The 14735-nt window shown below is 45.2% G+C and overlaps 1 protein-coding gene across 3 annotated transcripts in view; it reads left to right on the plus strand.

Moving 5' to 3' along the window:
* LOC149334861 (transmembrane protein 209) overlaps positions 1 to 14735 on the plus strand; it is a 33637-nt gene that overhangs the window by 4608 nt on the left and 14294 nt on the right. For 2 of the 3 annotated variants that reach the window (XM_089551495.1, XM_089551497.1), the window contains exons 6-10: positions 3512 to 3593; positions 4834 to 4914; positions 7217 to 7365; positions 10108 to 10170; positions 12000 to 12096. In XM_089551495.1, the coding sequence (XP_089407621.1) occupies positions 3512 to 3593; positions 4834 to 4914; positions 7217 to 7365; positions 10108 to 10170; positions 12000 to 12096 (472 nt within the window). The remainder of the gene's footprint in view (positions 1 to 3511; positions 3594 to 4833; positions 4915 to 7216; positions 7366 to 10107; positions 10171 to 11999; positions 12097 to 14735) is intronic. The other variant, XM_089551496.1, reaches the window with a different exon arrangement.

Here is a 14735-nt window from a genome sequence, read left to right on the forward strand (position 1 = left end):
GTTTCATAATCTCACACCACAACCTCTAGACTGCACCGTCGCCACCAATAATTTTGCAGGTGTGCCAGCAGTCAACGAGCAAGTTTAACCTGGAACAGTTAAACACAAAATTTTGATCTGTTACAAGGGTATTAATCACTTTTGAAATGAACTTTTGCTGTCTTGGACATGCTGTAGTAATATTCGTGCACTTTTGAGGAAGCTGGTATTTGTTATTTTTGTATTGCTGGCAACTATGGTATTACGCTTTCTGCAGTGTGTTGTCACCCGGGCTTTCTTTTTTTTTTTTTCTGTAAAATGCACTCGAATCTCGATGATGCAGATCTTATGGGGGGCTAAAAAAAATTCTTATCCAAAATTTCGTATCAAACAAAATGAACGAAATCCATGCATGGGAAATGCACGTGCACATATCTGCTTATGGTTGACGGGATCATTTACAACAGCGCGTCCACAGCCCGCAATGGGTGCAGCATGTGGACGGTGCACGCGTGCTTGCTCCCTGTGCATACAGTGTGATTGTAGGAGTCTTTGTACTGCATGTCACTGCTTACTGCTCACAGTGCATACTGCACAACTAATGATCGTGGCATCGGCAGCGCTTAGTGCTTGACGCATTTGTGTCATCCATAGTGGCGCGGGAGAGTGTTTGGAATGTCTGAATTCTGCACCTTGTGCACAATGCACTCCGGCTAGTGAACTTTACAAATTCGTATCATCCTGAAGTTAGTATCAGCCTCGTTCATATGATCGAGATTTTACTTAAGGGGGGAAGCTGGTCTTTAAAAAAAAACTTTTTAATGAAGTCACAATAATGGCATCTTGAAGAAACATGTATTTTTGCATGCTGATTCCAAATAAGTAATTTAATTTTATGTAAAACAAGTCCTTGTACACTTATATGTTATGCAACTTTCTGCCAAGAGCTTTCAATAAATTTTGCTGCAGGAAACTTACTAGGGCGCATGCCATTGGCTTGTGTTGACATCAAACTATGCAATAAAGGCAAAATTATTATCCTGCCTGTCATAGAAGTTGAGTTACAGGGTTTTGAATTTGCCACTTCACAAACGGGAAGGAACTGATGATTTTAAAATCCCATAACTCACCTTCTATAACAGGCATGATGATAATTATACCCTTATTGCATAGCTTGATGTCAAGAGAAACCAATGGCATGCAATCTAACAAGTTCCCTGCAGTAGAATTTCTTCCAAACCCTTGGCAAAAGTTACCCAACATGTTGCATAAGTGCACCAGGACTTGTTGTACAGGACTTCTTGTGCATAAAATTAAATTGCCGTATTTACTCGCATAATAGGCGCACTTTTTTTCCAGAAAATCCGGCTCAAAGTTCGGGTTGCGCCTATTACGCGGGGTAAAATTTCCGGAAATTTTTCGACTCGCAAAATTGAACATACCGCATAAATGCACTCGTGTGCAGGCCGCATCCCGTTTTCCTGAAGAAAATATTAAAAAAAGAAAAATCCGTGTAAGGGCCGCACCGAAATTTTCAACGTCCCACGCGGGAATAGCCTTTGAAATGCACGCGCCGAGGCCTCCGCGATCAGCTCCGGCTGCGCGCAAGGCGCGCTTGATCGCGGAGGCCACACACGTGCATGAGCTTCTAGACACCGCCCACGGAGGGCGCCCGAGGCCAAGCTCATCATCATCATCATCATCGTTTTTCTCCTCTGCGAGCTTTCGCTGTCCATATCGCCACCAGCATCACCAGTTCGTTTTTTTTTTGTGGCTGTCAATTGCCGGGATCTGCAGTAGCGCGTTAGTTCATCGCGGTTGTGGCTTTGCCGCTGAGCGTTGCGGCTTACACAATTGCGGCTTGCAATTGTGTAAATACAGTGTAAATTGATTTTTCGCGACCAAACTGGGGGTGCGCCTGTTATGCGAGTGCGCCTATTATGCGAGTAAATACGGTGCATGTTTGTAATGAGCACACAAAAATGCATGTTTCCTCAAGATTTCATTGTTGTGACTTCATTAGTAAAAATTTATTTCTGAGACCCTCTTTCCCCCTTAAGTTGTGTTTTTGAAGTTCCATATTTTTCAAAGAAGATACTGCTCTGATTTTATTCCCCAGCGCGTTGCTGTGAGCATTCTGCATCTGAAAGTGCACACAACTGCACGAAGGCCTTTGAAATCTCAGTAGAATTCCGCGCTGCTCCGTTGAAGTGTAAAATTAAACTTGCTTTATGTAAAATTAAATGGCACGTTTGGAATCGGTGCACAAAGTAACATCTTTCGTGAAGGAGCACTGTCGTCGCACATGCAAGCCTAGCTGCTAATACTGTGCAGCACTGTTTGGGTGAGCAAGTTGCGCATTTGTTCTCAAAGCTACTGTTGCATTTTTGTGCTGTTTTAGTTAGAGAAGTGATGGCTGTTCCTTTTGACTTTAATTTTAATGAGTAAAGGAAACGGTACCTTGAAGGAACCGCTCAACTTGCCCACCTCTGACAGGGGTGCAGTTGTTTCGACTGCTGTGGGGTTGAAATTGGGAGAGATAAATCCGTTCTCCCCGTTTAACCGTGGCTGACCCAGTTCAAAACCGCGCGGACCCCACCCCGTGGTCACGTATGCTACCGAGCGCACGCCGACCACGGCGGGCCTTGCTCTGCGGGAACAAAGGAACGACACACTGGCTGACACAAACAAGGCATTTATTGCTATAACAACAATAACGCCATCTAGCAACAAAATACACTGAGGAATCTAGGATGTCCAACTCACCAGCACGGTTACGAGCGAACGTTCGCCCACGGTAGGGCAGAGGGAAAACTCTGAAGCTGGACGGGACGGGCTTGGCGGGAGCAAGTTTCGACCAAGAGGCGCCCGTCGACGAAGAGCGGAGCCGCGAGCGAAACGTCTGCGCGCTTCCCCGGTCCCAAGGAGAAGAGCCCGTCGCTCCCCACGAGCGCGCAGCAAAACGCCATCCGTGGCGCTGGTGTCGCTGCGACACGAGCGCCGTCCCCTGTTATTTAAAGTAACCAAACTGAGAAGAGTGCGTTTCGGGGGAGCTAACTACAGTTGGAGTGCATTGCAGGAAAGCGAACCACAGGGGACGAACGAGTGCGTCCCCACACTGCTCAGCTTGCCTCTTTGAAAACTGTACTTGCAGAGGTGATGGGAGTTTTTTATTAATTACGGAAAATCCAAGCAAGTGCCGGTGTTAAATTACTTGTCAAATAATGCAGGGCATAATTCAAGAGCGTAAAATGATTTGCTAGTTGATTCATAACTCGCAGAAAGTGGAAGCAGCGAAAGCTGACGCAGGACACCTCCTCTGTCCTGTCCTGCGTCCGCTTTCGCGGGTTCCACCTTCTGTGTAGACCATAGTATTCTACTTTGGGATTGATGTTTGCTCTTGAAGAGGCCAATAGTTTGCAGAGAGGAATATTTTAATGTCTGGCACCCAAATACGGGAGTCTCGGAAGGTGTCTGTTGCAATTCCCACAGTTTGCTTTCATCCTGTTTCTAATTTTTCTTGTTTGTGCAGAGTGGCTTTTCAGACAGGTCTGTTGACTCTTCACTCGGAGGGACCCCCGGTGGATTGCGGTGGCGGGGCTCATCTCCTCTGGGTCTGGCTATGAAATTTCTTTCTGACTTATTTGAGCGCTTTTGGTTCAAGAGGTGGTAATCTGCAAAGAAAGGGGGAAAAAAAAAAAAGAGGGGGTTTCTTGGAGTTTGCGTCTAGTTTCTTAAATGCATAATGCTCTGGGAAAGAAGATTGTGTGCCCAAGATTCACTTTGCTTTGCTGAAGTATTGCTGATGGACTTTTGTTTCCATATGTGATTTGATGACATGGGGGAGATTTGTTGGATGTGGCACCTCCTCTGTGCAAAGTTTGCTTGTACAATAAAAGCTTGTTAATTCGTACTTCAAGAGATTGCAGGAATTTTCAAATTATCCGAAAGTTTGAATTGTTACATGACTCCCCCAAAAAATTAACAGGAATCGCTTGCATCACTGTAAATTTGTTTGGTGAAAGACTTGACTATGGTTGCTTGCTTTTGAGCTGAGAACAGCGCACCAGTGCCTATTTTTATAGGTAGAACTCCGCCACTACTGCATTGCACATCTCACGAGCAGCAGAGTCGTGCGTGAAGAAGCTTCTCTGCACTAACTGAGAATGGCTTGTGACGGGCGAGCAGTTTCGGCGCTCTGGAAGAACGGAAGAACCACGCAGACAAAAACGCTCAGCGGCAGCAAAGCAGCAAAAAAAAAAAAAAAAAGTGGATGGGAAAGATAGTAAGACGCGCCAACCAGCTCCCGAAACAGCACGCAGCTGGGTTTGGTTGGCTAGCTGACGCAAGTTGTAACAAATTTCAGAAAAGCGAAATTGAAACTATGCGATGGGACTGCTCTTGGAAATGGGGCCGTCCATCGTCGTTCTGCCTGCCATTGAGTGCAAGGCAGAGGTGCGCGAACAACTCTGCAGCATGGAATTCATCATTGAGTAGGGCTATTTGTACGATCGCTTGCCATGCCAAATATACCTGCACTTACACGACCTCTCTTTGGGAGTTCATTCCAGCTGGTGCGAGACCTGTAGCTTCCGAATTAGCGAGCGTGCAACACTGTGCATAGACTTGCATAGCATTGGTCGGCACTGCGCGGGAGTTTGGCTTGTCTGGATTTTCGAGCTAACGGGGTCCGAATCAAAGAGCTTCCACTGTATGATGTAGAACAGCATCTCTGCATTTAAGCAGGTGCCTCCATTGGGAGCATTGATCTGCTGTGAATCGTGGTACCAGTGGACTAGTGTAGGTTCTGAAAGGGATGTTGCCCCTTTTCAACCCATTCTTGTGCTTCCACAGGCAAGTGGCACATTACGGATGAGCGCAGCCTCAATGAGTACCTATCTGCACATGAGGAACCTGAGCGAAGCCTCTCCTTTGGTACGTAGCAGTGGAGAAAGTATGGCATACTTATTTGCCAGTGCTCCGAGCCCTTTTTAAAAAAGCAAACAAGGGCTCTTGTGGCAGGAACAACGTGGTAGTTGTGTGCACTGTGAGGTGATGTGTTATATCTGATGGCTGTGTTCAAGTTTGCTTTCTTCAGCTGCCTTTGAAATGTGCTTTTGTGCATGCATATGGATTTGTGCGGTTGAGGCAAAGCTGAAGTGCTGGGCAAGAAATAGACTAAATTTTGGACTATTTTTACTATGCATTCTGATATAGTAGCCACTCTTGAAGACAGAACTTGCTGTTGGCATTTTAAAATGGGGATTTTAGGGTGGTTGCACCTTTCTGCTGGCTCCTGTGCATCACATTTATTGCATTCGTTTTTTTTTATATGTACCTCCTCAGAGGAGGCCGCCGCGGTGGCTTAGCGGTTATGGTGCTCGGCTGCTGTCCCGAAAGACGCAGGTTCGATCCCGGCCGCGGGGGCTGAATTTCTTTGGAGGAGAAATTCGAGGCCCGTGTTCTGTGCGATGTCAGTGCACGTTAAAGAACCCCAGGTGGTCGAAATTTCCGGAGCCCTCCACTACGGCGTCTCTCATAGCCTTGGTCGCTTTGGGACGTCAAACCCCATAAACCAACCAACCTCCTCAGAGGAGGGCTTGTTTTAAGTTTAGCACGTGTTCTGTTCGAAAAACACATTGCCATCTCAGGGGAGGGCTTATTTGAACTCTAGCACCTATTCTGTTTGAAAAACGCATTCCCATCTGTTGTCGGTTTCAATAAGTCGATTTCTCCGGAGGTTCACTGGTGGATGATGCTGCAACCAAGAAAATGTAAGAGTGGCCGGGCCACGGTGCACAGGAATTTGGGCCCCGAAAATCGCTGCCACAGTGAACCTGTTAAGAAATTTACAAGGGTAGACGTGCAGGCTAGTTGGTGAACCGTCATTCCTTAAAAGAAATGAATGCCACATTTGTCAGATTTAGTATATTTGCTATAATATGACAAGTCCGCTTACTATGAACTTAAAGTGAACGCTATCCATTTAAATGTGACCCCACGCCACATTTACTACAGTTGACCTCAACTGTAGTAAATGTAGCGTGGGGTTACATTTAAATGGTTGCTGTCATTTTGTGCAGCTGATACCTCCTGTGACTGTTTCGTTTATTTTGATTGCATTTGTATTGTTGCACCCCTGCAACTGTACAGCATGCCAAGACTTTTTTTTTAGTCTAATTTTTTTGTATGAAATTTTTTTTCTCAGTATATAATGTGTCCGCGAAGACTGCATTGCAAGATCCAAAAGTGGAAATTTGTTTTGAGAAAAAAAAATAATTCTAAGCATGTCTTAACCTGTAGCATGCCTGCACTAACACAGTGAATGTTGAACCAGCTTTCTGTGACATTTTGTTAACCCTGCAGACTTTGCACAAGATTCAGGAGAAAAAAATAAATGATAGGAAACAGTGTTATTAAGATATAACACTGAAGTTTTTGTAATCATTGTTGCAATGTTATTCTTTAATGTGCTCAAAAAATTTTATATGAATGCATCAAGCAAGAATTTTTGCTGTAGGCTGAGACTCGCCTTAAAACGATCTAAGATTTCTCTCTTATTATTGTCAGACATCGTGTAAGTGAATTTGTTTGTTCCGCAGTTCTGGTTGGTTGGTTGGTTTATGGGGTTTAATGTCCCAAAGCAACTCAGGCTATGAGAGACGTCGTAATGAAGGGCTCCGGAAATTTCGACCACCTGGGGTTCTTTAACGTGCACTGACATCGCACAGTACATGGGTCTCTAGAATTTCGCCTCCACAGAAATTCAACCGCCGCGGCCAGGATCGAACCCGCGTCTTTGGGGTCAGCAGCCGAGCGCCATAATCCCTGAGCCACTGCGGCAGTGTTCCGCAGTTTATTTATTTATTTATTATTTCTCAAAGGTCCCTTTCGGGACATTACATGTAGGGTGGGGATAACACAGCAAAAAAATATTATACATTAATAAGACAATGGACAAAAATTACGTTGATGAGTAGGCTTCCTCGATAGTGGTCTTGAAGAGTCGATGATTCATGATGGTGGCCACTTCAGCAGAGAGGTCATTCCAGTCACGGGCAGTCTTTAAGAAAAATGATTGCTGGAATGTGGTGGTATGTGCACGTTCAGGGTAAACAGCGTTCGGGTGGTTATGGCGGGAAATGCGATGCACGCGTGGAATTAATCGGTTGGCTTCGGGAAAGTTGTGTTCTGAATCGGTTGAAGAAAACTAAAGCCCAGCTGTTCTCTTGTGCAGTGTCGCAGAGTGGCGGCCTGCTGAATTCCTCGGTGCGGCTGGATGCTGACTCAGTGATCCCTCAGCTGAACCACTACCAGAAGGCCACCAGGTCTCCGCAGACCATGCACGATGACCCCGACTCCTCGACCACCTTCACTGGAGACAGTGTCAGTGTTTTATTTTTTTTTGCACTAGCTGTTCTGAGCTCTTTTTCTGGTTCTACGGTGTTGTTGGCATCCACAGGCTCTAGCCTGCACTGTTGTGCAAAGAGGGCGTAGAAAATGATGCCGCATAAAGCGCCTCTAGCGAAAGCAGCACCAACTGCTCTCCTCCTCTTGGGCGCAGTTCAACGGTGGCATGCCTGCTATGATAGCAGACGACGGCTGACATGCTGTGGGAAATTTTGCTTTGTTTTCGAGCCTTGTGGAGTGCCTTTTCAAGTGTGATTCTAGTTGTCATTTACTAGCCCCGAGAATGCCGCTTTGGGATGGCACGAAAAAAAAGTGATAAAAGAGTCATTTTTTGTGTCCGCGTATTGAGAGCATGTGTCAGATGCAAGCAGTGCCTTGAAATGGACAGAGAAAGTGGCAAGGTTAGTGTAACTTCAAGCCTTCACTGTTTGGAAAAAGGGTATAGTGGGCACCTTTAAGTGTCAGTAATAAAGACAGAAGTAATTTGTTGTACGTGTGAAAGGTTCCGATGGTCTTGTGTCACCAGTGCTCGGTAACAGGGCTCCCTCTACACTGGGTCATGTTGCAAATGTGTGAAGCTGATGCGCAGGTATTGCAATGTGCATGAGCGAAGGTGTTTTTCGCAAGTGTGGAGAGAGTATTGAGAAGGTGCGGAACAGTGCGCTGGTAGTTTCCTTAGCTCATAGAATTAGCTTTTTTTTGGATACGGTGTAAGAGGTTAGAGTATGACTGCAGGCTGATAAAACTGATGAGAATAAAGGTAGAGGGAAGTCTTGTCCTTGTCAGGGCTACCACTTGTCCTTTATAGCCTTTCACTTCTAATCTCTCGCAGATGCATGCGAATAGGCGATAAATTTGGATGACGAAAACTTTTGGCCTTGTATAACTGCGGCCAAGATGCGCTAAATTCGGATGGAGCTTGACACACGGCCCAAATAAATTCGCTTCAATTTCGCAAGCAAGCCACAGGTGTGAGCATTGTGCAGTGAGACAGGGCTTTGGTGAAACAAGGCACACACTCTCGAAAAAGCCTGCAGATTCAGTGGAAGATGTAATGGAAAGCAGTGGCAGTTCTCTGAGGCATGCCGTTGCTACCGTGTTGAGGTCAGCTCACTCAGTCCTATGCAGGCAAAGTTTTCTTCTTGCCCCGTTGCGCTTGCCGGATGGTGTAAAAAAAAGTATCTTGCCCTCGCCTCCCCAGTTACCACGTCAAAGGCGCAACAGCATGGCATTGCAACCAAGTTGTAGTGGCTTTTGTCGCTAAACACTCAATCTGTCCACCACAGTCATCATTTATTTTCCCTTAAGGACCCCTAGGTGGGGCATTACATAAGGGGGGAGCAAAAATACGAAATCACAAACAATAGGAACATTTGAAATATAACAGTGAAGAAGGCAAAACAATTGCTAAAAGAGCATTGAAAAATGAAAAAGGGAACAATCACAGGTACACTGTGGCCATCACGCTATATATACAGGAAGAAAACGGGAACACTGATTAGCAGACAAGGGTTCAAAAATGTAACATATGCAGAGGTGGTACTGAAAATTGTCAGGCATTACACTGTAAGTGCGCTAACGAAAAGGATGAGATAAAAGCAGGGTTTTGAATTTATTTGCATCGCACTCAGTTACAACTGCCTCAGGCAGCTCATTCCACAGTTCAATGGCAGATGGCAGGAAGAATTTTTGAAAGGCATTGGTGGAACCATGTAAACGCTGTAGGCTCAGACTGTTAAAAAGACAACGAGATGTTCTATTGGGAGGGAGTAGAAGTGTGCAGTGCAATTGAGGAAAACGATAGTATAATTTGTGGAAAAGGCAGAGTTGGGAAATTTTACGGCGAAAAGACAGTGGCGGTATGTCAAGCGATGATTTTTTGCCAGAAACACTGGTTCTGCAATCGTAACATGAAGTAAAAAATCGGGCTGCACGACTTTGTACTGATTCTAATGCTTCAATTAGGTATGACTGGTGCGGGTTCCAAATGGGTGAGGCATATTCTAGTTTAGTACGAATGAATGTTCCTTAAGCGAGTTTGCGGATGAATGGAGGGGACACGGCTAGGTACCTTCTCAGTCTGTTGAGCGATTTTGAACTTTCAGCTACTATGTTTAATTTAAGAAACTTTCAACTTGAATGCTCCAAGCTTGCACTTGGAGCATTCAAGTTGCACAGGCACGAGAACGGCGATGGGTGTGTGCTGAGAAAAAAAAAGAGTGTGGGAAATGCTACCTCCTATTGTAAAAATAAAAGCGCGCACACTCCTCGCACTACTCAGTCTCTACCTCGTATTGGTAAAAAAATAAAAACGCACTCCGGCATGACAGGAGTCGATGAACAGGGTGGCGGTAAGATCTAATAATGGCGTTACTTTTGAAACAGTAGAGGGGCTTTAGCGCCGTGGCGCACGGAGCCAGCACCAGTTTGCATCGCTTGCATAGAGGGCGCCACACTGCAGCCAACTCAGAAACATTCACGTTACATGCTTGTAACCATCCTGTGAGTTTATTTCTTTTTCTTCCCTGGAACCCATCACCGCTTTAGTGGTGTCTCCTTAATAAAGAAAATTAGCGCAAAACTGCAAATGGATAAGTGTACAACACAGTGTGCTACAGAGAGTGTTGCCACCCCAGTTTTCATTGAGTGATCTTTTACTTTTACCGTTGTGTGTGAAAAGCTTTGATGTGTTGCTCTCTTCCATTGTGCTTGTTGCAGGTCTGGAGGAAGTGGTCCATTGACGAGAAGAAGCTGGAGAGATGGGTCGAAAACCTGCGCAAGGTTTGTGACAGCTCAAACCACACTCATTGCCTTCCACAAGTTGCTGACTGAGATAAATAGAAGGAAGGGAGGAAAGGAAGGAGGCAGCACACCTCACTTCTCAATTATAGGGGCTGAAGGACACTGACGGAAGTCCCCTAGGCTGTGCTACGGTCCCTAGAAATACTTGCTAGTCTGCAGTCTCCATGCTCCTCTCTCAAAGTCTCCGTTCTCTGTGGAGAGTGGTGTCCGCGCTCCTAATGCAGTCGGACAGCCGTGTCACCGTTGTGTTGCTTGGATGTAGCAGTGCTGTGGGCCGTCCTGGTTGCCAGTTTCTCGTGTCTGTTCTCTTGCTTGTCATGATGGTGACACTTGAAACCATGTTTTGTTGTGTGTATAGTTTCTTCAAGCTGCCCTTCAATCAAGCAGGCATTCATAGTCCCCTTCACAGCTGGGCCAGCAGCAAAAATCCTGCTTGTCCTCGCACAAAAAACGCCAACTGCTGCGCATCGTTTGCTCCTAAGGTGTAGGCCAACACCGATCTGTGATGCAAGCAAGATGCGGTGGCGCTGCTGTTGCCGGTTGGAACCATTGGGCGAAAACCTCTGGGGAAAAGTAGGCTTAGCGACCATAGGAATACATGGAAGCAAGAGTTTTCTAACACTTTGCTGATTTCACTGTGCACCTATGATGTCGTCCTATATCAATATAACATGAAAAATATGAGCTGCAGACGCAGCAGAACTGTGTGCACTGGGGTTGTTTGGAACGCGCGCTGTTCCACCGCTACATTGACGCACTCCGACTGTGTGCAGCACCGCCACAGCATGCATTACAGGGGAGACCCCGTAGTGTGCTTGAGAAGGCAGACTAGCAAGTATATTTCTAGGGACCGTAGCCATGCAGGCGGGCTTCATTACGAGATTTTCAGGACAACAGGATTGTCTAGCTACCGCAGTGCAATGCAACCGCCATATTGTTGTGCACCATGGTTGCCTGCATAGGTGCGCATGCAATTTCTGCTTCATGAAAAGTTCTATGAGAGGCCCCTCACACACGAGTGCAAAACTGCTCTCCAGCGTGTGCCTGGAATTCGTCTGTGCATGTTTGTGGTGCAAAAAAGTGCGAACTACCCAGTTCACATGAATAAAAGTGTGCACTGCGGGATTTTCTTAATTGGATGTGCTGGAGGTTGTTGGGCCTCCAAGTTCTGTAGTTTTTGCTGTGGAAGTTGTTATGGCTTTGGTTTAGCCACATAGCTCTGTATTCTAACATGGAATCCATGCTGTCAGCCGCAAGACCTGAATTACTTGGTGAATTAATTTAATTTACCCTAATTATTGTAAGTTTATGAATTTAATCACCTCCTGCCAACTGTGGCACGTGGTGGCCGCCTGCCACGGTGGATACATGGCACAGTGCAGAGAGAGAAATCTCGTCTCCATTTTAGGGCCAGGAGAGGAGATGGATGGAATGTGCAAGAGGTAAGAGAGAGAGAGGGGCTATGGTGAGAGCGGAGGTGTGCACAATCGGAAAGTGACTACCGCGGAAGGTTATGAAGAGGGCGGAGGAGTGTCAGCCCGGGGGGCTGGTTTCACAGAAGAATGCAGGGCTGTGTGGCTAAGCCAAAGCTATAACAGCTTTTGTGATTTATGCGCTAAGGCAGTGAGCCTAGCTCTGCACATTAGTAGTTACAATTTTTTTTCTTTTCTTTTCTTTTGGGGTAGGGGGGGAGGCCAAGAATCTGCTTGGCTTCTTCGTGTTTATCAAAACCTGTCTCCACTGTCTTGCGGGCTTGGCCTTTGACTGGAAAAAAATTGCTTAGGTAATCTGTTTTTCATCGGGCGCAGTGGATCAGCAGGACAATTGTGACGAATGTGGCCTCTGAGATCGACAAAATCAACACCACGCTCCAGAAGCTGGGCTCCTCGGATTTGCGCATTGGCGGTGAGTGTTGCTGACCTGCCTTTCCTCCTCCTGGTTTGGTCAGGGACTGTATCGCAGTGCGAGCAACACGTGTGTGCACAGTTTAAACGAGTTGGGTCTGGAGGGGTAGTTGTGATTTGCTTTTTAATTAGTTCTTCAGGCCGTCGTCATGCTACTGACGGCTTCCTAGGGGCAAAATTGTAACTGAACAGAAAAATAATGGGCACGTGCTGCATCTGCAATGTTTTAAAACAATGTGTATGCTAGACAAGTGCTATATGAGCTTATTTGAATGTAATTAATGGGATGCCCGAGTGAATTCGAAATAGAATCTCTCTAATATGAACACGGTTGATATGAATTTCAGGGTGTTCGAACTTTTAATATTCTCTGGCCAGAGTGCATTGTGTACGATGTGCAGAATTTTATTTATTTTATTTATTTATCATACCCCTCGGGGCCAGAGGCATTACAGAGGGGGAGTATGCAATGCTAGCTATAGCTTCATGGAGCATGTGGTAATTATTGATGTCGGCAATATCTATGGGAAGGGGATTCCAGTCGCGCAAGGTACGTGGCAAGAATGACTGAGAAAAATATTGAGTGTTACAAGAATCGAAACCAACTTTATGAGGATGGTCAGTATGATGGGATACATCAAATGGATTTGGGATAAGGCGACCGCACAGTACAGGATGATGGTACAACTTGTGAAACAGTGCAGTACGAGACACTTTTCGAGGAAGTGACAGCAATGGAAGAGAAAGACTAGATTTCATAGTAATGTAATTAGCGAGTTGTAATTATGTTGTAGTTGTAGTTTTGTTGTAATTAGTGAGGATGAAACGCGCAGTTATTCTGAACCATCTCAAGAGCAGTAATATGACTGTCATAAGGAGGATCCCAGACTGGTTTTGCATACTCCAGTTTAGAGGGAATTAGTGTTTTATGTAGCAAAAGTTTCAATGAAGAGGGAACGTTGAAAAAATCACGACGTAAGTAATCTAGCATGCGATTAGCATTGTTGGTTATGTGCTCGATATGAAGAGACCAGCTTAGGTTAGGACTGATATGAACGCCAAGGTATTTATATGATGCTACAGACTCTGAAGACATGTTATCACTGTAATACGAAAGTGGGGCAGTAGGTTTTTTTTTAAATACGCATGACTTTTCATTTGTTAATGAGTTTAGTGACACCAAAAGTATCAAATAATATTGGCGACATAGTTGCTTAGTGGTGATTATGAGTTGTAGGTATGTGTGCATCAGATATAACGAAAAGTTCTCACCAAATGAATGGTTAAGAATTGCAGCAACAAGGTCTGAAGGAATGGGATCCCCAGAGGAGTCGAATAAGACGATATTTTCATCAGTCGCGGGGTTAATAACGTGTCAGAATTTTCTAATATTTGTTGTGAGCAGAGACGGAAGAATCTGTGAATGACAGTGTTTCTTTGCATCTTTAATTGCCTGCACGTATGCCTCGGATGCAGCCGAGCACGAAGCCCAACGTTCTCTGGTGGGGGAAAGCTTAGCGATGCGATAAAGTTGCTTCTTTTTATTAGCTAAGCGCTTGATAAGATTGCTATACCAGGGAGCAATAATGTGGTTGATGATGGTGCGTTGAGGAATGAACTGCTAAGTGAGGGGGTTTACACTGACTGAAAACATTTTTCAGATGGTTTGAACAGTATGATTGCCAACGCCATCAAGAACGATGTCAATAAAAGAAGATAGCTCAGTGTTTATTGTCTGAAAAATGGCTTGCTTATAATTGCATATCACTGTTATTTTGTTGTTAGATTTTGGACAAGTTAACTTAATGAAAATGTTGAGAAGGCTGTGATCGCTAAGGCCGGGCAGAAAAGTTATTATAGGTGAAACTATTTTGGGTTGAAGCGAGAATTTAGTCTAGTGTATTGGCAACATTAGCTGTTAGTCTTGTGCCTTCCGTGCACATTTGCTGTAATGAGAATACTGAGCATACATCCAAAATTCTCTAGCTAGAGACGAGTATGGTAACAGAATGGGAATGTCGGAGCTCGATATGAGGTTGGGAAAAAATTAAAATCACCAAGTAGAAATATCTGAGATGTGGGAAAACGTGTAGTAACAGAATTAATGACATCGTGAAGCTCATTGCAGAAGGTGGGGGAGGAAGATGGTGGGCGATAGCAAACTCCTATTATGGCTTTCTGGTGATTAAGCGTTATTGCTGCCCACACCATTTCTAAGTCAGTCTGAACGTGTTCACATGATGAAATGATATCGTTTGAAATCACCAACAGCACACCTCCGCCTCTCTGTGTGGAGAATTTTGAACATTTGGATGTTGTGAGCACTGTCTTGCTTGTTCTCCGACTGCACCTTCGAGCACTGAGCTCTTCCCATGCAGTGCGCCATGATCGCCATTTGCGTGGTGGTGCATGACCTGTACATCGCTGACATATCTGCTCAGGCTGTCCACACGACGAGTAGTGAGCGATGGCGCATGGCCTTAAATGGACTAACTATGGAACCGAAATGCTTTCATATTTAATTCCCAGTCTTCTAAATAAACATACACAGGCCATAGAAATTATTCAGAAATCTGTTTCCCAAAAGTCTTTCAATATGAATGCTAAAGCTTACCTCCTTTATCGTCCGAATGATTAAAG

This window comes from Amblyomma mixtum, chromosome 7 (assembly GCF_055824585.1).
Source record: "Amblyomma mixtum isolate Tamu chromosome 7, ASM5582458v1, whole genome shotgun sequence".
Classification (NCBI taxonomy): Eukaryota; Metazoa; Arthropoda; class Arachnida; order Ixodida; family Ixodidae; genus Amblyomma; species Amblyomma mixtum.